Source organism: Haematobia irritans, chromosome 2 (genome assembly GCF_050003625.1).
Source record: "Haematobia irritans isolate KBUSLIRL chromosome 2, ASM5000362v1, whole genome shotgun sequence".
In the NCBI taxonomy this organism is placed as follows: Eukaryota; Metazoa; Arthropoda; class Insecta; order Diptera; family Muscidae; genus Haematobia; species Haematobia irritans.
In genome coordinates this window covers 174,178,575-174,203,612 of record NC_134398.1, presented here as the reverse complement: position 1 = coordinate 174,203,612, position 25,038 = coordinate 174,178,575, and the positions used below count along the sequence as shown (strand labels likewise).

At 32.9% G+C, this 25,038-nt stretch overlaps 2 protein-coding genes across 4 annotated transcripts; one reads left to right on the top strand and one right to left on the bottom strand.

Moving 5' to 3' along the window:
• Positions 1-10,434: 10,434 nt before the first annotated feature.
• On the top strand, positions 10,435-11,488 carry mRpL10 (mitochondrial ribosomal protein L10). The gene is made up of 2 exons (XM_075296848.1): positions 10,435-10,600; positions 10,685-11,488. Exons 1-2 carry the CDS (start codon positions 10,579-10,581, stop codon positions 11,428-11,430), a joined length of 768 nt encoding a protein of 255 aa, XP_075152963.1. The 5' UTR covers positions 10,435-10,578; the 3' UTR covers positions 11,431-11,488.
• Positions 11,489-14,511: 3,023 nt separating this feature from the next.
• LOC142226711 (uncharacterized) lies at positions 14,512-23,195 on the bottom strand. Of its 3 annotated transcripts, none has more exons than XM_075296845.1 (4): positions 23,039-23,195; positions 21,659-21,719; positions 15,979-16,893; positions 14,512-15,121 (listed from the first exon to the last, which is right to left on the bottom strand). In XM_075296845.1, the coding sequence occupies exons 2-4, from the start codon at positions 21,700-21,702 to the stop codon at positions 14,758-14,760; spliced, it is 1,323 nt and encodes a 440-aa protein (XP_075152960.1). In that variant the 5' UTR covers positions 21,703-21,719; positions 23,039-23,195; the 3' UTR covers positions 14,512-14,757. The 3 variants fall into 3 exon arrangements, with proteins under 3 accessions (XP_075152960.1, XP_075152959.1, XP_075152961.1); XM_075296844.1 differs by having other exon boundaries at positions 21,659-21,715; XM_075296846.1 differs by lacking the exon at positions 21,659-21,719.
• Between the last annotated feature and the right edge of the window lie 1,843 nt (positions 23,196-25,038).

Here is a 25,038-nt window from a genome sequence, read left to right as displayed (position 1 = left end):
TTTTAGTTGGAATCGCGTTGTTTTGGTATACGGAGAGATTGTTAAAAAATAATAGGTAAAATAATATAATAAATAACAAATAAAATATATAAAATATTTGTTATTTTAAATTAGTGAGAAAAATTTTCGTTTTTTTAAATAAATCTATCAATGTTCGTGATAGTGTATAAAGAAAGAAAACACCAGCAGAATAAAAACCCTTTCATTTGTCTTCATTTTGGAATCTTCAATTATCAGGTAATATTCAGTGACGCTAACCTTTTGCAACAAAAATGTTTTATGATTTTTTATATTTGTAGGTATTGAAATTGTAAAAGGAGGACAAAATCGTTAGGCAGCAATTTATTAAAAGTGAAAAGTACAAGAAGAAGAAAAAGTGCGTTTTACAGTTGATAATATCACACGGAAATTGGAAATAGTGGAATAATAAACTAATATTTCAAAGAGATTCGATGCTGTTGATTCTTAATAAATATATTCAATATATTAATAAAACATGTCTTTTATTGAAGATAAAATTGCTTATAGAAATAAATAAAATTGTATTTAAAAACGAAGGTAAGCAGTTCTAATTATGAAGTAAAAGTTTTACCACAAATGTGTAAGATTTGTCGAAATGAATGAAAAAATTTCAATAAAATCATTCCATATATGAATTCAAATTAGTTAAATTTTTTCATTCTGTAGTATAGTGGTATATAAATATAGGAAAATGTTAACTAATATATGGAATGCATTATTCCTAATTTCTACGAAAATCACATCGTTCAAACAAATAAAAATGTCTTTGGCGCTATACGAAGTTCAACTTTCTTCACAATGAGTTCATTTTAACTTAAAGAAGGGGTTACTTTTTTCTGGGTGTAGCTATGTTTATTCTACTCCTTGTGAGTAATCGAATTACAACTTTTCACGTAAATCGAATTACAACTTTGACCTCTGCGGTCATATTAGGGAAAATCGGGCGAAAGATATATATGGGAGCTATATCTAAATCTGAGCCGATTTCAACCAAAATTAGCAAGCATTTCAAGAACAAGAGAAAGATATATATATGGGAGCTATATCTAAATTTAAACCGATTTCTTCTAAAATGAATAGGGTTCTTATTCTGACCCAAAACAAAAACTTGTGCCAAATTCGATTGGACTAAAACTGCGACCTGGACTTTGATCACAAGAATATGTTCACAGACAAACGGACATGACTATATCGACTCAGGGGCCGGCTCTTAGCAATATTGCCAAAGACACCATATGTCTATTTCGTCTCCTTCTGGGTGTTGCAAACATATGCACTAACTTATAATACCCTGTTCCACAGTGTGGCGCAGGGTATAAAAACACATTAAAATCTCATAAATCCTAGTACAAAGATCGCGTTTTGGTGCGAAAAACTATTATAATCCATATAAAAAAGTTTTGCATGCATACAACCAAAGAATTTTGTTATACATAACAATAAAAATGTTTGCTAAAACAGCAGTTTTTGTCTGCTGGAAAAGAGAAAGCAGTCAATGAGGTGATTCCAACTCCCGAATGACCGAAAGCACCAAAAATATACTAAAGGGTGGTTAAAATTTCAAGGGCCGATGTTGATTTTGAATAAAACACAAACTATTTAGGAAATTATTGTAATTTTATTGTGATATATTGGTATTACTCAATTATGTATGGAACAAAATATCGGCCAAATGGGCGCCGCGACTTCGGTGGCACACCTTCATCCGATGGTCCAAATTTTCGATGACGCTGAGCCATAATGGAAGTTCTATGCCGTTAATGTGCCGAATTATCTCATCCTTTAGCTCTTGAATTGTTGCTGGCTTATCGACGTACACCTTTTCTTGCAAATAACCCCAAAGAAAAAAGTCCAACGGTGTCAAATCACATGATCTTGGCGGTCAATTGACATCGCCATTACGTGAGATAACACGGCCATTGAATTTGTTGCGCAAAAGAGCCATTGTTTCGTTAGCTGTGTGACAAGTGGCACCGTCCTGCTGAAACCACATATCGTCCACATCCATATCTTCCAATTCGGGCCATAAAAAGTTCGTTATCATCTCACGATAGCGAACACCATTCACAGCAACTGCCTGACCGGCCTCATTTTGGAAAAAATACGGCCCAATGATGCCGCCAGCCCATAAACCGCACCAAACAGTCACTCTTTGTGGGTGCATTGGTTTTTCGACAATCACTCTTGGATTCTCATTCACCCAAATGCGACAATTCTGTTTATTGACGAATCCACTGAGGTGAAAATGTGCCTCATCACTGAAGATGATTTTCTTCGAAAATTGATCATCCACTGTTGCCATTTCTTGGAACCATTTAACACGTTGTTGGATTGTGTATCTCTCCATGGTTCAAATTGAGTAAGTCTGAAATAGAGAAATTTCAAAAAAAATTCGGAAAAAACTTGGCTTTAGGTGTGGTTCACATTCAACATCGGCCCTTACAATTTAACCACCCTTTACAATTACCAACACCACCCCAATTCCCACCAATTTAAATATAATTGAATATTTAAAAAATATTTTCATCAAAGAATGTTTTATCATTTTGTTCTTCATCCTCTGGATACAATAAAGATTTTTATAGTATTCTGATTTTGTATGTATGTATATGTTTCGTTAGAATTAATTCTTAAACAAATTTTATCTGGAATTTGACAATCAAAATAGTAACCATTTCGTTATTTTAATTTGACATTTGATATGAATTAAATAATTAATTGTATAGAGACATATTCTATTTCTAATTTTATTTAAACAATAAATCGTATCATTAAAAGTTTTCTCCACTTATAAATATACAGAATATGGATAACTTAAAAAAATCTATTACAAAGCCAAATACATTTGATTTGATCCAGTTTTAAAATGATTAGCCTCTATTCAAAATGTATCTGTTCAATGTAAGTTATTTTTTTTATATAAGTTATATTTTTAATTGCATATTTCCATTTCGTTCAATCATTTTGATCGGAATTCTTCGACAAATTTCGAAATATGTTTTTCAGAAGACTAAGTAGATTTATCGACATTAAATATGGAAATAATCTCGAGTATTATAATATTTGAAGGGAATATATATCTTATTTTAATAATAAGTATTTTTGTGGATTCAAAATATACGTTTTTGTCAATCGAACTAATCTCTGTTCACCAAAAGCACTAAAATGAAACCCCGAAAAGCACCAAGTTGGTGCTTTTTTGAAAATGCACTAAGGAGGCACCATTGATTACGAAATATTTTGTTTGTAGAGTTTTTACAAATAAATCTCCATATTTTATGCTCTTGTGTTGGGAAAAAGAGAGTCTCTCAATAATTGAGGAGAGGAAATTTCCGTTTCCATTTTTTTGGAGTAGAGATATATATCCGCTCAGTCTCCTTATTTACTTAGAAATCATTTATGCTTGGTATCCACCACCAACCCATACATTGCTAAACTTTGTTAGTTCGTTTTATACTCTGGGCTCGTTCGGTTTATATTTCGCGTGTCGCGGTTGTTGAGCCTTGATCATTTCATGTTTGTGAATGTGTTTAGTGTTTTACTCGGTTTTGTGTTCCGTTGTTCGGTATTTGATATTAAAAAATAAAAGTGAATTCTATAAAATATAGAAACAATTGATATAAACGGCGAGTTTGAGGTGAGTTATAAGCGAATATGTTAGATTTACATTGATTGGTTATACTGAACATATAGATTTAGTAAATTGTAAAACAAAACGTTATGAAATCATAAAAATGCTAATCCATTATACGACAATTTATTATTTATGGTTTTCATTTTTTTCCTGGTGTTTTATATGTTATTTCCTAAATATATATAGGAAAAAATATTTATTCTCAGACATTTTTTGAATAATAGACACTGTGTTTCATTCTAGAATATTGTTTCCATTCCAATTCATTGTCTGCTTTAGCTTCGGATAACTTAAGCTTCAATTTACTTGCACAATTTTGCAACTTTCCGTTTATATTATGTACAAAAATGCTTCCGCTCTCTTTTTCCAAGAAAATGGCAGACAAAATCTTTACTGCTCTGCTAGCAGCTAGCTATTTATAAAATTAAATTCTCAATTATTGCAACATTTCATACTCTTATTTTCGTTCAGCCAACATCAACTCTTTACAAAACGTTGTTGTTGTTTTTGTAAAATCTGTGTTTGCATGAAATTCTCTATTTGAGCAAAAGAGAGTTTCTCCAAATTGGCAGTACAATTATCTATTTCTATCAAAATAGGAGAATTGTTTTTGTAGAGTTCATTGCAAATTGTTGAGTACAAGTTTCCCTTTCCATTTAATTACGTTTGAAAAGTTCCTTAGCAGTGATGCCAACTCCCGAATTTTTAAAAGCAAATACATTTGATTTGATGCATTTTTAAAATGATTAGCCTCTATTCAAAATGTATCTGTTCGATGTAAGTTTTTTTTTTTTTTAATATAAGTTATATTTTTAATTGCATATTTCCATTTCATTCGATCATTTTGATCGGAATTCTTCGACAAATTTCGAAACATGTTTTTCAGAAGACTAAGTACACTCATAGAAAAAAGTCTGCTAAAAACAGCAGTCGATGTCTGCTGTTATATTTTTGTACTTTAGGGCCAAGTGAACAACAATTTATAAAATTTTTAGGTTATAAATTTTTCCCCAAAGCATATTTAAGAACCAAAAGTAGCTATTGGTATATTTTTGCACTGTAATATACCTACAAGCTCCTAAATACGATCAGCAAACATTTTGTTTGCTGTTATGCCTCAATTTGATAAATATTCAGATTTTTGGTCAAATACTATAGATATTCATAAAATAGTGTTTTAATTATGTTAGGATAGCTCCTAAGTTGACATTTTTATTTGTTTTAGCCAAAATAAAACATATTTTAGTGTAATCGAGCTTCAAAAATAGCAGAACATGTTTGCTATTTCAGCAAACAGTTACTGCTGTCCCTTTTTCAGCAGACTTTCTGCTGTTTTAGCAGACTTTTCTGCTGTCCCTACTAACAAATTTCTTTGGGTGTAGTTTTATCGACATTAAATATGGAAATAGTCTCGAGTATTATAATATTTGAAGGGAATATATTTCTTATTTTAATAATAAGTATTTTGTGGATTCAAAATATAGGTTTTTGTCAATCGAACTAATCTCTGTTCAAATTGAAAAAAAAGCACTAAAAGGAAGCGCCGAAAAGCATCAAGTTTGTGCTTTTTGAGAATGCACTAAAGAGGCACCATTGATTACGAAATCTTTTGTTTTTGTAGAGTTTTTACAAATAAATCTCCATATTTTATGCTCTTGTGTTGGGAAAAAGAGAGTCTCTCAATAATTGAGGAGAGGAAATTTCCGTATCCATTTTTTGGAGTAGAGATCTATATCCGCTCAGTCTCCCTATTTACTTAAAAACCATTTATGCTTGGTATCCACCACCAACCCATTCATTGCTTAACCTTGTTAGTTCGTTTTTTACTCTGGGCTCGTTCGGTTTATATTTCGCGTGTCGCGGTTGTTGAGCCTTGATCATTTCATGTGTGTGAATGTGTTTAGTGTTTTCCTCGGTTTTGTGTTCCGTTGCTCGGTATTTGATATTAAAAAATAAAAGTGTATTCTATAAAATATAGTAACAATTGATATAAACGGCGAGTTTGAGGTGAGTTATAAGCGAATATGTTAGATTTACATTGATTGGTTATACTGACCATATAGATTTAGTAAATTATAAAACAAAACGTTTTGAAATAATAAAAATGCTAATCCATTATACGACAATTTATTAATGGTTTTCGTTTTTTTTCCTGGTGCCTTTATATGCTATTTCCTAAATATTAATAGGAAAACAATATTTATTCTCAGACATATTTTGAATAATAGACACTGTGATTCATTCTAGAATATTTTTTCCATTCCAATTCATTGTCTGCTTTAGCTTCGGATAACTTAAGCTTCAATTTACTTGCACAATTTTGCAACTTTCCGTTTATATTATATACAAAAATGCTTCCGCTCTCTTTTTCCAAGAAAATGGCAGACAAAATCCCGCCAAAATCTTTACTGCTCTGCTAGCAGCTAGCTATTTATAAAATTAAATTCTCAATTATTGCAACATTTCATACTCTTATTTTCGTTCAGCCAACATCAACTCTTTACAAAACGTTGTTGTTGTTTTGGTAAAATCTGTGTGTGCATGAAATTCTCTATTTGAGCAAAAGAGAGTTTCTCCAAATTGGCAGTACAATTATCTATTTCTATCAAAATAGGAGAATTGTTTTTGTAGAGTTCATTGCAAATTGTTGAGTTCAAGTTTCCCTTTCCATTTAATTACGTTTGAAAAGTTCCTTAGCAGTGATGCCAACTCCCGAATTTTTAAAAGCAAATACATTTGATTTGATGCATTTTTAAAATGATTAGCCTCTATTCAAAATGTATCTGTTCGATGTAAGTTATTTTTTTATATAGGTTATATTTTTAATTGTATATTCCCATTTCATTCAATCATTTTGCTCGGAATTCTTCGACAAATTTCGAAATATGTTTTTCAGAAGACTAAGTAGATTCGATTTATCGACATTAAATATGGAAATAGTCTCGAATATTATAATATTTGAAGGGAATATATTTCTTATTTTAGTAATAAGTATTTTTGTGGATTAAAAATATACGTTTTTGTCAATCGAACTAATCTCTGTTCAAATTAAAAAAAAAAAAAACCAAAAGCACTAAAATGAAACGCCGAAAAGCACCAAGTTGGTGCTTTTTTGAAAATGCACTAAAGAGGCACCATTGATTACGAAATATTTTGTTTGTAGAGTTTTTACAAATCTCCATATTTTATGCTCTTGTGTTGGAAAAAAGAGAGTCTCTCAATAATTGAGGAGAGGAAATTTCCGTATCCATTTTTTGGAGTAGAGATCTATATCCGCTCAGTCTCCCTATTTACTTAAAAACCATTTATGCTTGGTATCCACCACCAACCCATACATTGCTTAACCTTGTTAGTTCGTTTTATACTCTGGGCTCGTTCGGTTTATATTACGCGTGTCGCGGTTGTTGAGCCTTGATCGTTTCATGTTTGTGAATGTGTTTAGTGTTTTACTTGGTTTTGTGTTCCGTTGCTCGCTATTTGATATTAAAAAATAAAAGTGAATTCTATCAAATATAGTAACAATTGATATAAACGGCGAGTTTGTGGTGAGTTATAAGCGAATACGTTAGATTTACATTGATTGGTTATACTGAACATATAGATTTAGTAAATTATAAAACAAAACGTTTTGAAATAATAAAAATGCTAATCCATTATACGACAATTTATTATTAATGAATTTCATTTTTTTCCTGGTGCCTTTATATGTTATTTCCTAAATATTAATAGGAAAACAATATTTATTCTCTGACATTTTGTGAATAATAGACACTGTGATTCATTCTAGAATATTTTTTCCATTCCAATTCATTGTCTGCTTTAGCTTCGGATAACTTAAGCTTCAATTTACTTGCACAATTTTGCAACTTTCCGTTTATATTATATACAAAAATGCTTCCGCTCTCTTTTTCCAAGAAAATGGTAGACAAAATCCCGCCAAAATCTTTACTGCTCAGCTACCTATTTATAAAATTAAATTCTCAATTACTGCAACATTTCATACTCTTATTTTCGTTCAGCCAACATCAACTCTTTACAAATTGTTGTTGTTGTTTTTGTAAAATCTGTGTTTGCACGAAATTCTCTATCTGAGCAAAAGAGAGTTTCTCCAAATTGGGAGTACAAATATCTATTTCTATCAAAATAGGAGAATTGTTTTTGTAGAGTTCATTGCAAATTGGTGAGTACAAGTTTCCGTTTCCATTTAATTGCGTTCCTTAGCAGTGATGCCAACTCCCGAATTATAAAAAGCACCAAAAATATATTTTCTAACATCCCAATTCCCATCAAAAAACTTATCGAGCCAGGTAAAATTCATCAGCAAAGAAAAAAGCAACAACAAACCTTCGCAATAGAATATGCATAATGTATGGATAACTTAAAAGATCCGATAACTTTTAAAATAGGTATTGATTTGAAGCCATTTTAAAATTATGAACCTTTATCAAAAATCAATCTGTTCAATGTACTTTATATTTTTAATATTTACAATTTCAATTTCATTCCATTTATTTATCAGTAAAGAATTCTTTGACAAATTTCAAATTATGTTTTTCAGAGGACAAAATAAATTTTTCGACATTATATATGGAAATATTCTTGAGTACTTTAATATTTGCAGGGAGTCTATTACTAATTTTAATTCTAAGTGATTTTGTGAATTTAATACACACGTTTTTACCCTACCAACATTTTTTAATTTAACGGCGCTTCTGAGAATCCCCATCACGTCGAAAATAGTCGTATACGATATCCAAAACTTGTGACGCCACTATTGAGAAGTTTTACCACGCCAAGTTACTACAAAAAAGTTTCGCATGAGTGCAATTATTAGGTGCCTTTTTAGATAAATTTAGAACGACGCCAATAAGAACCCCTTCAGAAAAGGTGCATTTTAAGATAATTGTAAACGAATCATTGTAGTCAAGAAAATACGATTGTTAAGATGTTTATTACTTTGATTAAACGTTTAAAAAAATCCTTCCAAATATAACATTTATACGACTATCACATCACATCTTACATATTTTTTTGCATTAATAAAATAATGATGTAGAGTTATATTTGGAAAGTCGAAAATTGTTCACCAATTCACCTATCAGAAAAGGTGAATTTTAAGATAATTGTAAACGAATCATTGTGGTCAAGTAAAACACGATTGTTAAGATGTTTATTAATTTGATTAAACGTTTAAAAAATCCTTCCAAATATAACATTTATACGACTATCACATCACATTTTACATATTTTTTTGCATTAATAAAATAATGATGTAGAGTTACATTTGGAAAGTCGAAAATTGTTCAGCACTTGATTTTCGTTTTTATTTAAATAAATTATAATAAGCTAGTTGCGCTTGGTGTTTCACAAAATATAAAATGGCTCTTGTAACAATAGTGATGGCAAAATACTTTCACGTACATTTCGTACTTTTTGATACGCTTCCCCCATCACAGTTGGCGATTGTTGTAGTGTTATTTACGAGTCTGTGGTACACTCATAGAAAAAAGTCTGCTAAAAACAGCAGTCGATGTCTGCTGTTAAATCATTGCACCACGGGAGCCTTCGTGGTGCAATGATTAGCATACACAAGGTCGTGGGTTCCATTCCTGCTACGACCGAACACCAAAAAGTTTTTTTCAGCGGTGGATTATCCCACCTCAGTAATGCTGGTGACATTTCTGAGGGTTTCAAAGCTTCTCTAAGTGGTTTCACTGGAATGTGGAACGCCGTTCGGACTCGGCTATAAAAAGGAGGTCCCTTGTCATTGAGTTTAACATGGAATCGGGCAGCACTCAGTGATAAGAGAGAAGTTCACCACTGTGGTATCACAATGGACTGAATAGTCTAAGTGAGCCCGATACATCGGGCTGCCACATAACTTAACCTAACCTAACCTTTGTACTTCAGGGCCAAATGAACAACAATTTATAAAATTTTTAGGTTATAAATTTTTCCCCAAAGCATATTTAAGAACCAAAAGTAGTTTTTGGTATATTTTTGCACTGTAATATACTTACAAGCTCCTAAATACGATCAGCAAACATTTTGTTTGCTGTTATGCCTCAATTCGATAAATATTCAGTTTTTTGTTCAAGCACTATAGATATTCATAAAATATTGGTTTAATTATGTTAGGATAGCTCCTAAGTTGACATTTTTATTTGTTTTAGCCAAAATAAAACATGTTTTAGTGTAATCGAGCTTCAAAAATAGCAGAAAATGTTTGCTATTTCAGCAAACAGTGACTGCTGTCCCTTTTTCAGCAGACTTTCTGCTATTTTAGCAGGTTTTTCTGCTGTCCCTACTAACAAATTTCTTTGGGTGTAGGGAAATGTAATGGTACAAAACTTAACGGTCAATTTAAATTGAAATTCCTAGACCAGCAATTATTTGGTGTATTCGTTTTATTTTTGGGGTTAAGGACGGTACTAAGTTCTTCATTCACTAGTAGAAACCAAAATTGCATTAACAAAATAACAATAAATATGCGGCTTTTTTTTCTTTGCAAAATCTAACAAAACATGAAGGGGATGCTCCAAATTATTCAGTCAAAAATGTTCTTTCTTTAAAATAACATAGTAAAGAAAATTAATCGTAAAAAGATTTGAGTTTCACCGATCTTAATACCGGCCGGAAGGAGAATGTTTGTTTCCGATATAAAAATTTACCGTAAATCTATTATGAATTATAATAATCATTCACAAAACATTGCAACCGGCATTATAAGTTATCGAGTATCGATTGCATTGCTATGGAACACTATGCAATCGATTACATTGAAAATCATAATCGACAGGCACTAACAACAAATGCTGGGCATATTTTAATAAAATTAATACAATTTATTAAAAATATAACAGAAAACTGTAAGAAGTTACAGAATTTTTTAAAATTTTGTAATACTCCAAAGCCCCTAAGTCATGTCTCAGCTAGTTAAGATAGGTAAGACTATTGAAAAATGTCACATTTCCAGCGAATGATTTTGTTGTATAATCAAAACAATGTTCTTTTGCCAATGAAATTCAGAACTCTTCCATCAATTGAAACGAGGTTCTCCACTGTTGCAGTTCCAGCGTTACCGTGGCAAAATAAATATACAACGACCACGACAACCTCACTATGAACGGGCAAAAATTATCGCTGTAACAACACCCCGCTATCCAGAGCCCCCAAAAACGTCAACATGCTTTGAAAAAAGAACACGGACCGTTCAGGAAAATCCATACAATGATATAATTGCCCGTGAGGTACACAATTGGTTGGTAAACTCCAAAATGGTAGCAATTTTTCATTTGAATTCTATAAAATCAGATGATTTCTTTGATGCCCGTGTCATGTTGCACAAACAAAATATGCAATTAAAAATGTATGGTGAAAAGATAGTTCGGAAAGCTGTTGAGGGTACACGCTTTGAGGCCATACTACCGTTATTCGCATGTCAGCCCTGCATAGTATTCTCCCCAGAACCTAGGGTTTCACAACTGCTGAAAATTACACGGAAAATACCACAGATGATTCTTATGGCTGGTATTGTGAACGATACACTTCTGAGTCGTAATGAATTCGTAGAATATGCCCAATTACCTGGATTACAATCAGCACAGGCTGAGTTGGTACATACGCTAAATATGGCCGCCAGTAATTTAGTGCAAAATCTGGAGGCACATCAGCGTAATTTTGTTAATGTTTTAGATGTTTATGCCAAAGGTGAGAGCGAGCCAAGCTCAGAAAAATCGATTGAAAATTCTGTCGGTGAAGAGAAGAAGGATTAGTGCTAAAGGGATTGAAATTGTTAAAGGTGGTGTAAAATAAAAAAACGAATGTAACTAAGTGATAATGTGATATTAATGAAAAATCGTTGGCGACACAATGGAATCGTTTTGTGTCCATGTAGGTAAGGTGAGATATTCAATTCTATACCATATTAAATTCTAAAAACTTTTTTTTTGCACCATTGAACATTTTTGGAGTAAAAAGGTTAGTAGGGAAGTATTGCATAGTACATTCAGAAATAAATTTTTTACATTGATAGAAAATAGTCTACTGATAACAACAAACACTGAATGCTGTTCATAAGCGGATAAAAACAGTGTGTTTTGCTTTTTCTTTTTTGGTAAAACGGCATACACGTTGCTTTTTGGGAGCAGCAGACCTACTGCTGAAATGTCGGACCCCATTCATTGTAAAAAATGCTGATATTCACCCAAGTTTCGATATCCACTTCAATTCTACTTCCACTATTCACGTCAAATCCACGAACGTGAAAATTTGGTGTTCTTAATTCCACGTTCTTTTTTGGACTTTTCTGTAACCAGCTGGGTTGCACAAATCACCCAAAAATTCACTAAGGCGGAAATCGAAATAAGTAGAATCAATAGACTTATTATAATTTATTATTTTTTTAATTAAAAATGACGCAGTTTTAATAAAACTCATGTATTAATAAATAAAACATTACAGATTTTTACGCGAGTACTTTTTTTAACCGGAAATACACCCATCTTGGACATAATTCAACTTTCACAAAGACTTTTGCAAATGAATTGATTTCACGAAAATTCCGGTGAAAGTGGATTGTAGGACACCAAAATCGTGGAATTGATCCACATTCACCTGGAAGTGGATTTGGGAACATGGGCAATTATTTTTTCATAGAAAAAGCATAAAGGGAAACACAATGATGCCAGAATTATGGGCCGAATTCAAATGCAATGCCCAGAGAAGCAGTATTTGGTGTTGTTTGGGGTACTAAGTTCGTCTTTCACTAGAGGAAACCCACATTTCAAGCATGGAATGATGTTTCTTAGTAGACAAAAAAAACTGCAGTTTTGTTTTCTGTTTTGTTTTGCTAAAATAGCAAACAATCTGCTATTTTGCAACAGTATACCTAATGTCACTAGTTTTCTGAAATTTTGTGCTGTTCCGAATAACATTATAAATGGACTCCGATGTATCTTATAAGAGAGTTACTGCTGCAGTAAGCCCAAAACAATCGCATTCTACACATTGGATCTCTAAACTTGAAATATAAAAAACATGAAAAAAATAGATTTTGATTATGCAGCAATAACAATTGTTTACCCAAACGGAGATCATAATTTACATTTTGGATAAAATACATTTATTTATTTCGACCATCAGATTTTTGACACTAAATCTCTATGAAAAAGTGGCTAGCAAAAAAATTTATCCTAGATCCTTAAATCTCGTGTGCCAAAGCCCAAAGAAATGTCAGACTTTATTGAGCTTCCAACGTGTTTCCAGTTTTATAATAAAAATTGATGGTGTTTCTTCACTTTCACCGAAAGGAAGAAAATCACAAGACGTCGTGCTAATTACGATTGCCCGACCGGGAAACGTTTAGTGTTAAATAGTAACAGTTTCGTTAATTGTGTGGCACGTGGTTTTTGAAAGTAACCTTTGTCAAGGTCAACACCGACGATAAAAAATTATTCATCATCATTCCCATTCACCGGAATTCTTTATCCAACCTTATCTGCAAAGAAGGAAGTTTCAATGACTCTTTCAGACCATAAACAGTACCAAACAGGTACACTTTTAGGATGGGGAGGTTTATGAACAATAACTCCTGGGTTTTACGAGCCTCATGTACAACAATTTTGCCTATTGACGTAGGCATCAAGATGGAACTGAGCCTCAGTAGTAAAGATGGGGTTTCGATGGAATTTTTACGTTTGTTAATTCTGTAGTATTGGTATTAGCTACTTTAATAGAGCAAAATATTTGCTGTTTCAACTGCTTTCCCTTTTGAGCAGACAAAAATTGCTGTTTTAGCAAACTTTTTTGCTGTTGTGAATAACAAAATTTTTTGAGTGACATTTTAGTATAGCAAAAATTTTACTGAAAAATGGTAAAACTATCACTCATAGTTTAAATAATAAATTTTATTTCTAATTCTTTTTTATTTCTAAACCCTTCAGAATGATTTATAAACTAGCAGACATACTTTACTATTTAAAAAAAAAAAAGTACAGTTGTTTAGGTGTATAATGTTTTTACGCTTGTTCTCATTGGCGTCAGTACTCCTCCACCCGGCATTAGATTACGCTAACCAAAAGTTAGCTCAAAATGATGAAATATAGACCAAATTTTTCATGGTAGCTAGATGGCATATACTAACATCACATTTTTAACATAAATTTGCTGCCCCGGGGGTCTCAAGGGGGCTATACCTAAATGTGGTTCGATATAGTCAATTTGCAATATCATCCCACCTACACCACAATTTCAATTTTCAATCATCAAAATAATTGATCCAATTAATTTTTAAGTGAAAATTTTTTCAATTAAAAAATTTATTGATATAATAAAAAACTAATTGTTATAATAATTGATCCAATTAATTTTTAAATGAAATTTTTTTCAATTAAAAAATTTATTGATATAATAAAAAACTAATTAATTAATTTTTGTGATTGATTTTTATTTTGATTAAAAAATTAGTTGAATCAAATATTTTTTTAAATACTATTAAAATGTTAATTGGAAAAATATTTGCTGATATTTTGTTCTGTGCATTAACAACTAATTTTGCAAAGATTTAAGACGATATCTTGTTCCGTACGGAAGTTTACGTGATGTCAGCGGACATAGCTAGCTAGTCTCGGAATTTCACCACGACCAAGAATGTTTATAATTTATGGAGTCTGAGACCAGTGGTGGTTTGCTATAAATATCATTTCTTATGAGGGCATATACGACCAGGTTTTCATTATTTTGGCCATAATAGAAAATCGGTACCAAAAGTAGTATAGTTGACCACACTTCAGTAGGATTAGATTTTCTTACATACTTTTCTTCGATACGAAAGTAATAAACATAACCTAAAAAAATTGTTGTTTGTTTAATAATTATTATTGATTTTATTCATAAAATTGAAATTTGCATACACAAATAATTTTGTATATAGTATGTATTTTCCGCACTTTAATCAAAAATAAACCAATAGTGCTGGAATGCTTATGTCTTGTAGGAGTATTATTAAAATAGTAAGAATAGATGTGTACTATGATTTTTTCTCTAATCCATTAAATCTAAATGCTTTTTTCGGTTTTATGCGAGCACATATTTTGTATGTTTTAGGAACTCATTGCATTTAAGGGTCTATGAAATGTTACTCTTGCATTGACATTGGAATCCATCATTCTTTGACGACAATTAAAGGCTAAGTTTGCCAAAGCTTCAGCCGCATCTAATTCATCCTTGTGGTGTATTGAATTATAAATGTGATCCGAGTCTATAGAATGTGACTGAGATTGTTGTTGCTGCTGCTGGTGGTGGTGTTGTTGAAATTGGGGATTGTTTTGGGTCTTTTGAATTTGTACTAATGGTGTGGTGGAATATAGTAAAGGTACAACTGTAAGCGATGTGGCTTGTTGTTGCTCAACTCCCGGATGTGAGGGAAACGATTTGCTGATACACGGCTTCTTGTCGGACTTATTTCTGTAATGAAAAAGGGGTGGTTTATTAGCGATCATAATCTATAGTTTAGGGATTCTTAGGATCTTAACTAAATATTTTTTTTTTATCATAAAAGCCATACGTATTTTTTGATCATAAAATTGAATTAATCTACCTTTAATGATCTTGTAACTTAGGCATGTTATTAAATTGTTGAATTGTTATTAAATTGTTGTTGTAGTATCATACATGACCACGAAAAAACTTCCTGACATTTGTTTAGCTCGATCATTAAAAAGACGTATAGAGGAAAATCCTTTATTCAGTGTTATTCATTGAAAAATTAGCAAGGTTAGGTATAGTGGCAGCCCGATATTTCAGGCTCACTTGGACTATTCAGCCTATTGTAATACCACTCTGATGAACTTCTCTCTTATCACTGAGTTCTTCTAAGCACATTGACAAGGGACCTCCTTTTTATAGTCGAGTCCGAACGGCGTTCCACATTGCAGTGAAGCCACTTATTTAGAGAAGCTTTGAAACACTCAGAATTATCACCAGCATGAGGTGGGATAATCCACAGAAAAACTTTTTGATGTTTGGTTGAAACTGGGTTTGAACCCACGACCCTGTGTATGCAAGGCGGACATGCTAACCACTGCACCACGGTGGCTCCCGTGGTTTTGATTTTGAGTAGATTTTACGTTCGCCGCTTCGCTCTTTTATATTCATTTCAGCCCTTAAATTGATAGCGTTTTGTGGGTACATTAAAAAATTTATTCTGTACAGATAAAATTAAGGTAATTTTTTTCATAAAAGGAAACACCGTAAGGGTCTAATATTTAAAAATATTAAAGCAATTCAAAAGTCCAAATCAATCAAATTTATTACATCCTCACCTTTTGTTATTCCATTCAATATAGTAGTTATTTTTATTTGGTGTAAATTTAGCAGCACTTTCTAACCACTTGGATAGTTCGGCACCCGATTTAATAATAGTTGTTGCATTTGAATTATTGCAATATACAGTTGCATGATCGGGATGATTTTGTCCATCTGGACGATATGTTTGTATGAATGTAGTGGTAGTACTAGGAGGCATTGGGGCACCATTAGCATCGAATGTATCTCTTAAATATTTCTCCATAATTTTTTGTTTATATTTTGTTTTTGTTCCAACATTGGCGGCACTTTGTTTTATTTGACAGGTGGCATTTGTTGTGAGAACATCTACTTCTCGTCCAATAAATAAATCATTATGATCTTTAGGAATCATCAAATTACCATCGATGTATACATTCGATTTATATTCTATTTTTAAAGTATTTTGAGGTTGTCGGCAATCGCCATTAGCCGCTTTGATTGTACTACCATCATTACGTTCGGTATTAGTATCTATGGATCCACTGGAACCTTCTATGTCACACATTGAATCATCTTCATCCTCATCATCGCTTCGATTTCGTCTGAATTGTTCCTCCTCTTCCCATATGCTATCCTCTGAGGATATACTAAATTGTTCCACATTACCTTTGGCATTTGTATTGTAGTTTTTTATTAAATGGCCCCAGGATTTTTTCGATTTTTCCCTTTCGGCATTCTTTAGTTTGCGTCGCCAATTGGCAAACCAATTGCATATCTGTGTATAGGTTAGACCAGTGTCAATGGCTAGACGTTTTTTCTCTTCCCGGCTAGGATAAGGATTTTCACGACGCCGTACAAGCCATTCTTTAAGCATGCGTTTAATTTCTGGAGTAAATAAACGTTTGGCTACACGGGGATAGTGCAGATCATCTTCTGGAGGCCATGCCCGTCTGAAATTGTAACAAGAAATGATTAATATGGCAATTTTTTCGGAGCTTTAATATTTTTGTTTTTTTTTTTTTTTTTTCAAATAAATTGTGCAAAGCTTTATTTTAACATTGCATGCCATTTGCGTAGTTTTATATACCATACAGAAATGTTACTTTATTATTGCAAAAAAAAAAACAATCTTGCATAAACAAATACTGTCCAATGCATGTCTTTCATATCCTAAATAACATTGCGCCTAAACCATGACCGGCTATCTACTGCAAAATATTTATATTCAAGTGAATATTAATGTTGCATACCGAAAAATATCAAACGGAGGGAGGAATAATATTTATATGAGGATTGTATCTAATTATGAAGCAATATGGAGCAATTTTGGTTTTCATAAAGAAAATATACGAATTAAATGCATATATATTAGTTTTTATTATAGAATTGAGAAATCACTATATCCAAATTAGATATGAATTATCCTAACAATCATTTTATCTCCATTTCATCTAAAAACATATTCACAGTCCAGGGGAGTAATCCGGTTTCCTCAATATAGAACATTTTCATAGCATACTTTTAGGCGAAACACTTATCCATTTGAAAGAATTGTAGTAAAAAGGGTGAGTACTAAGTTCAAGTTTAGCCGCCAAAACCAAAAAGAAATCAGTAAAAAGAGTATAAAATTATACGTCTTTGATGCAAATTTTGATGCAAATTATAACTTTATGGGGATAACCCAAATCAACTTTTTATAAAGTTTTTATTCTTTAAAATGGATTAATTAAGAAAAGTAATCGTGAAAAAATGACAATTTTAATAAATTTTGTAATTTGAAGGATTTAGAAAAAAAAGACTAAATAAAAATTAATTAAGGCACCAATCACATTCTCATTTTAAAGGGTTGCAAATCCCTTCAAATTTTATTTACACGTCCTGAGACCTATTGGAATGGCCATATTCTGCGGCCAAAATAATGATAATATTCTGCATTTATTTGCAACAGACCGGTGATGAACACGAGCGGGGAGTGATCATAAAAGCTGACCCTTGCTTCTTGGATCATTTCTGGTGTTGTTTTGTCCAGTTTTAGGACTCGATGCAACACTGTCAGTATTGCGGTAACGAGCAATGGCACGAGAAACAAAATATTTATTCACATCTAAATGCTGGAGGTATTCAACGATAGCCTTTTGTGGTTTTCCAACCCAATATCAAGCTACCTCACTTGAATTCCATTACACCCAAAGAAATTTGTTAGTAGGGACAGCAGAAAAGTCTGCTGAAAAAGGGACAGCAGTCACTGTTTGCTGAAATAGCAAACATTTCCTGCTATTTTTGAAGTTCGATTACACTAAAATATGTTTTATTTTGGCTAAAACAAATAAAAATGTCAACTTAGGAGCCAACCTAATCAACTTAGGAGCTATCCTAATCATGACCAAAAATCTGAATATTTATCGAATTGAGGCATAACAGCAAACAAAATGTTTGCTGATCGTATTTAGGAGCTTGTAAGTATATTACAGTGCAAAAATATACCAAAAACTACTTTTGGTTCTTAAATATGCTTTGGGGAAATATTTATAACCTAAAAATTTTAAAAATTGTTGTTCATTTGGCCCTGAAGTAAAAAAATATAACAGCAGACATCGACTACTGTTTTTAGCAGACTTTTTTCTACGAATAAATTCAGAAATAGATGAAAATGCTTTTGTAATCATATAAACACTAAAATAAAATTTTTCGGCAGGAGACTAAGCCCTCCCCCAGCATGATTTTCTACACATATGAATCCTAGTAATGGTCGAAACAATGGATTGGAGAAGGGGAAAATCATAAGGTATAATTCATATCGACTATCTGGTAAAAAAGACAGGGCGGCTCTATTGCGAATTATTGGGCCGATATTAGGTTTGGTGGCAGCCCGATGTATCGGGCTCACTTAGACTATTCAGTGCATTGTGATACCACATTGGTGAACTTCTCTCTTATCATTGAGTGCTGCCCGATTCCATGTTAAGCTCAATGACAAGGGACCTCCTTTTTATAGCCGAGTCCGAACGGCGTTCCACATTGCAGTGAAACCACTTAAAGAAGCTTTGAAACCCTCATTACTGAGGTGGGATAATCCACCGCTGAAAAACTTTTTGGTGTTCGGTCGAAGCAGGAATCGAACCCACGACCTTGTGTATGCAAGGCGGGCATGCTAACCATTGCACCACGGTGGCTCCCGTAAGTTCGGCCAGGCCGAATCTTATGTACCCTTCACCATGGATTGCGTAGAAACTTCTGCGAAAGACTGTCATCCACAATCGAATTACTTGGGTTGTTGTATCTAAAAACTTCTTAACATCGTTTTCTAAATTGTGAGTTAGTCCATATGATTATGGACCGATATGGACCACATTTGGCATGGTTCTTTTGGTAATACTTACCGATGGCAAGGTATCTTAACATCGTTTTCTTAATTGTGAGTTAGTCCATACGTGACAAAAAAGACAAAAAAGTTATGTATTGGTAAGTCTACAAATAATTACGAATCAATATGGACTTTTGCGCAGTACGTGGAGAACCAGAATTGAAATATGGGGGTCGCTTATATGGGGCTACAATTATGAACTTGATATGGACCAAATTTTGTGTGATTTTGTGGATCGATTTATCTGAGGGCTATATATAACTATAGACCGATATGGACCTAGTTAGGCAAGGTTGTTAACGGCCATGTACTAGCACAATGTACCAAATTTCAACTGACTCGGATGAAATTTGCTCCTCCAAGAGGCTCTAAAACCAAATCTCGGAATCGGTTTATATGGGGGCTATATATAATTATGGACTGATATGGACCAATACCTGCATGGTTATTAGAGACCATATACTAACACCACGTACTAAATTTCAATCAGATCGGATGAATTTTGCTTATCCACCGCAGGTCAAATCTGGGGATAGGTTTATATTGGGGCTATATATAATTATGGACTGATATGAACCAATTCCTGCATGGTTGTTGGATACCATATACTAACATCACGTACCAAATTTCAACCGAATCGGATGAATTTTGCTCTTCCAAGGGGCTCCGGAGGTCACATCTGGGGATGGGTTTATATGGGGGCTATATATAATTATGGACCGATTTCGACCAATTTTTGCATGGGTGTTTGAGGCCATATATTAATACTACGTACCAAATTTCAACTGAATCAGATGAATTTTGGTCTTCCAAGAGGCTCCGGAGGTCAAATCTGGGGATTGGTTTATATGGGGGCTATATATAATTATGGACCGATGTGGACCGATTTTTGCATAGTTATTAGAGACCTTATACTAACACCATGTACCAAATTTCAGCCGGATCGGATGAAATTTTCTTCTCTTAAAGGCTCCGCAAGCCAAATCGGGGGATCGGTTTATATGGGGGGCTATATATAATTATGGACCAATTTTTGCATGGTTGTTAAAGACCATATACTAACACCATGTACCAAATTTCAGCCGGATCGGATGAAATTTGCTTCTCTTAGAGGCTCAGAAAGCCAAATCGGGGGATCGGTATATGGTTTATATATATAATTATGGACCGATGTAGACCAATTTTTGCATGGTTGTTAGAGACCATATACAAACACCATGTACTAAATTTCAGCCGGATCGGATGAAATTTGCTTCTCTTAGAGGGTCTGCAAGCCAAATTTGGGGGTCCGTTTATATGGGGGCTATACGTAGAAGTGGACCGATATGGCCCATTTACAATACCATCCGACCTACATCAACACCAACAACTTCTTGTGCCAAGTTTCAAGTCGATAGCTTGTTTCGTTCGGAAGTTAGCGTGATTTCAACAGACGGACGGACGGGCATGCTCAAATCGACTCAGAATTTCACCACGACCCAGAATATATATACTTTATGGGGTCTTAGAGCAATATTTCGATGTTTTACAAACGGGATGACAAAGTTAATAAACCCCCATCCTATGGTGGAGGGTATAAAAACAATTTCCACTTTTCCTGATTTAGCTCGATGCAGCTCCGTTTGCTGCTTTCACTAGCTGGGATCAAGCATCAGTCGAATGGGTAGATCATCGCCGTATTGGATGCCTCTATCAAAAAAGTATTTTTCCGATTAGTTAAAAAAACTCTGCTTATAATACGCTAATAAAATTTTTTAGTATACGCAGCAGAAAAATTCTGCTATTGCAGCAAAAAGTCTGATGAAAAAGGGAATTTAGTGGAATATGCGGAATGATGTTTTTTTTGGCAGATTTTTTTTTTTTTTGCTACGATGAGTATATAAAAACCAACTGCTATTTTAGATGAGAAGAATTACTGCTATTTTATCTTATTTTGCTGTGACAGCAAAACGTCTGCATTTTTTTAATAGGAAACTTTCTCGATGAAATAGGAACGTACCTATTTTCGAAATTGATTTTAAAGAAATCATTCGAAGACAAAAATTGGTAGTGAGACATTCAGCTATAGACTTTCCTTTGCTATATAACATACTTTAAATATTTTAAATGATCAGATTTATAATAACTAACTGCATTATTAGAAAAATAACATTTGTTTTAGTATGCAAAACTAAGTGAATCAATTTTGGGTTAAGTATTGTAAAGTATTAAAATAACGTTTAAAAAATGTTTAAGAGTAGCAGCATGTCAATTAATAATACATAGAACATTAAAAAAAAATTAAAACATTAAAAAACACATTCAGTTGCAAATAAAGCAAAATATAATGGATAAAACGATTCTCGACCCACCTACTATGGCGACGATTGCGTTGGGGACGAATTGGCTTTTCCATATTTGAGTTTTTTCTAACTTAAAAAAAAATAAAAGAAATATTTTTTTTTTTCAATAATCATACAAATAAAAGAACGAAATAATAGTTTCAATATTGCATTGGAATTTAATGTAAAAAAAATATCAGAATATTAAAAAAATGGTGTTGCTGATGGGGTATAACACACAGGAAAAAAAAAAAACAAGATTTCAAAACTTCGCGTAGGTGGTTTTATTTTTGTTTATATGCATATGCGTGAGCTCTATTATATATGGGCCACCTCTTTCACTCTCATTTTATCTTATCTAGCTATGAGAAAATTGCCGAAAATTTGGATGGTGTTAAAGATTATGTGGTGTGTGTGTGTGTGTGGGTCTGGTGGTGATAATGATGATGATGACGATTGGATGCCATGATTTCACGATGAAACTATTAAATATTATATTTAAACATAAAATCTAATTTTCAAAATATTTTGAATTTCCTGAGATCATGACGACTGCCAAGAGGGTATAGAATAGAAAAAGAGAAAAATGTACAAGGAATTGGGAAACGAGAGAGTTTATGTCAACAACAAAATTCATGTTTTCTTGTATAAACAAAATGAATTTAAATTAAAAAACATGAATACCCCAAAAACACTCTATTCGAGATGGTCTAAATAAAGCAATTGGCCATAAAATGAATATTGAGATAACAAGAAAAACACACACACAGAGAGTGAAAGAGAAATAGAGAGAAAGAGCAAACTTATATGAAAAACCACCTTACAAGATTCGAAAATAGTTTTGATTTCTTGTTTTATTTGTACTAAGTGTTTTGTGGTTGTCACTTTTCTTGGGATCTTGATGTTTTTTCTGTTTTTAATTTTTTTTTTAATTTGATCAATAAAATGTCTTGTTGGCCTTCTGTGAAACACAATGATGTTTTAGCTTTTTACGCCAGCATTAATTTTCTAAAACATTTTCTTTTTCACTTTTTCTATTAGTAAATGCATTTTGTTGTTGTTGTTGTTATAGACAAAAAAAACTTTATTCTGATCTTATAGAAGAAAACATCATTTTTTGAAGGTGTTCTTTCTCAACTAATTAGTGAATTGTTTTCTACTGTTTTTGTGAATAAAATGACATTGGTCAGTCACTTGAAATTGTCATGTTTTTTTTCCTGATATTATATAATATATAGATTGATTTGTAAATTTCTTTTGTTCATTATATATTATATATTTAATATACATCAATATACATATATGCGTTTTTTTTTATTTTTTAATTTATTATTAAAAATATATGTAATTATAAACACTTCCTTACATCTGCACTAAATAGATATGTATATATTTTTAATTATCACACACCTGGATTAAATATTTTCTTGCTCTTTTTTTTGTTGCAATTTTATAAATTATTGAATGTTTTACGATTTTTTTATACGTTCTAAATTCTATTTAAATATATTCTTTTTTTCTGTCTTAATTTTATTCAACTAAAAAAATTAAATAAGAACCGTTTCGTTTGAAAATCACATTCAGACTATTCGCCACCAAGTAACATTTGCTTTCTTCATAATGTTTTTTGTTTTTGTTTTGTATTTTCTTGAAAATTTTAACAAAAAGAACAAAAAAACACGTCTATAACCAAGAGGAAAAATATATTTTCTTGTTGTTGGCGTTTCTTTTCCTTTTCTCCTAGGGGTGTAGATTTCTAATAGTGTCGGTGTTGCTGCTACTGCTGTTTTATTCATTTGTTTTTTTTTTTCTCGACGGTTTGTTAACAGTCGACTAAGTCGGGAGGTAGCTGCTACATATGTATGAATCTTGATAATAAATGATACAGAAATAGTTTAAAGATGTGTGATATATTGGTCCACTAAGTAGACCACTCATCATATCAAAAATCTTTGGAATGACCCACCAAAGACGAATTGTAATAATACCAAAAAATTAGGTAGGAACCGGTGGAGATTGATTGTTCTTGGCTTTTTCATTATTGCAAAAGCCAATTTTCGATTTTTTTCCAACTTTAGAACGTTAACTTTTTGAGTTTTATTTTTATACCCTCCACCATAGGATGGGGGTATATTAACTTTGTCATACCGTTTGTAACACATCGAAATATTGCTCTAAGACCCCATAAAGTATATATATTCTGGGTCGTGGTGAAATTCTGAGTCGATTTGAGCATGTCCGTCCGTCCGTTGAAATCACGCTAACTTCCGAACGAAACAAACTATCGACTTGAAACTTGGCACAAGTAGTTGTTATTGATGTAGGTCAGATGGTATTGCAAATGGGTCATATCGGTCCACTTTTACGTATAGCCCCCATATAAACGGACTCCCAAATTTGGCTTGCGGAGCCTCTAAGAGAAGCAAATTTCATCCGATCCGGCTGAAATTTGGTACATGCTGTTAGTATATGGTCTCTAACAACCATGCAAAAATTGGTCCACATCGGTCCATAATTACATATAGCCCCCAAATAAACCGATCCCCCGATTTGGTTTGTGGAGCCTCTAAGAGAAGCAAATTTCATCCGATCCGGCTGAAATTTGGTACATGGTGTTAGTATATGGTCTCCAATGACGATGCAAAAATTGGTCCACATCGGTCCATAATTAAATATAGCCCCCATATAAACCGATCACTAGATTTGACCTCCGAAGCCTCTTGGAAGACCAAAATTCATCTGATTCAGTTGAAATTTGGTACGTGGTGTTAATATATGGCCTCAAACACCCATGCAAAAATTGGTCGAAATCGGACAATAATTATATATAGGCCCCATATAAACCGATCCCCAGATTTGACCTCCGGAGCCCCTTGGAAGAGCAAAATTCATCTGATTCGGTTGAAATTTGGTACGTGATATTAGTATATGGTCTCTAATGACCATGCAAAAATTGGTCGAAATCGGACAATAATTATATATAGGCCCCATATAAACCGATCCCCAGATTTGACCTCCGGAGCCTCTTGGAAGACCAAAATTCATTTGATTCAGTTGAAATTTGGTAAGTGGTGTTAATATATGGCCTCAAACACCCATGCAAAATTGGTCGAAATCGGTCCATAATTATATATAGCCCCCATATAAACCGATCGCCAGATTTGACCTCCGGTGCTCTTTGGAGAAGCAAAATTCATCCGATCTGGTTGAAATTTGGTACGTGGTGGTAGTATATGATACTTAACAACCATGCCAAAAGTATTCCATATCAGTCCATAATCATATATAGCCCCCATACAAACGGATCCCGATATTTGGTTTTGGAGCCTCTTGGAGGAGCAAATTTCATCCGAGTCAGTTGAAATTTGGTACATTGTGCTAGTATATTACCGTTAACAACCATATAGTTA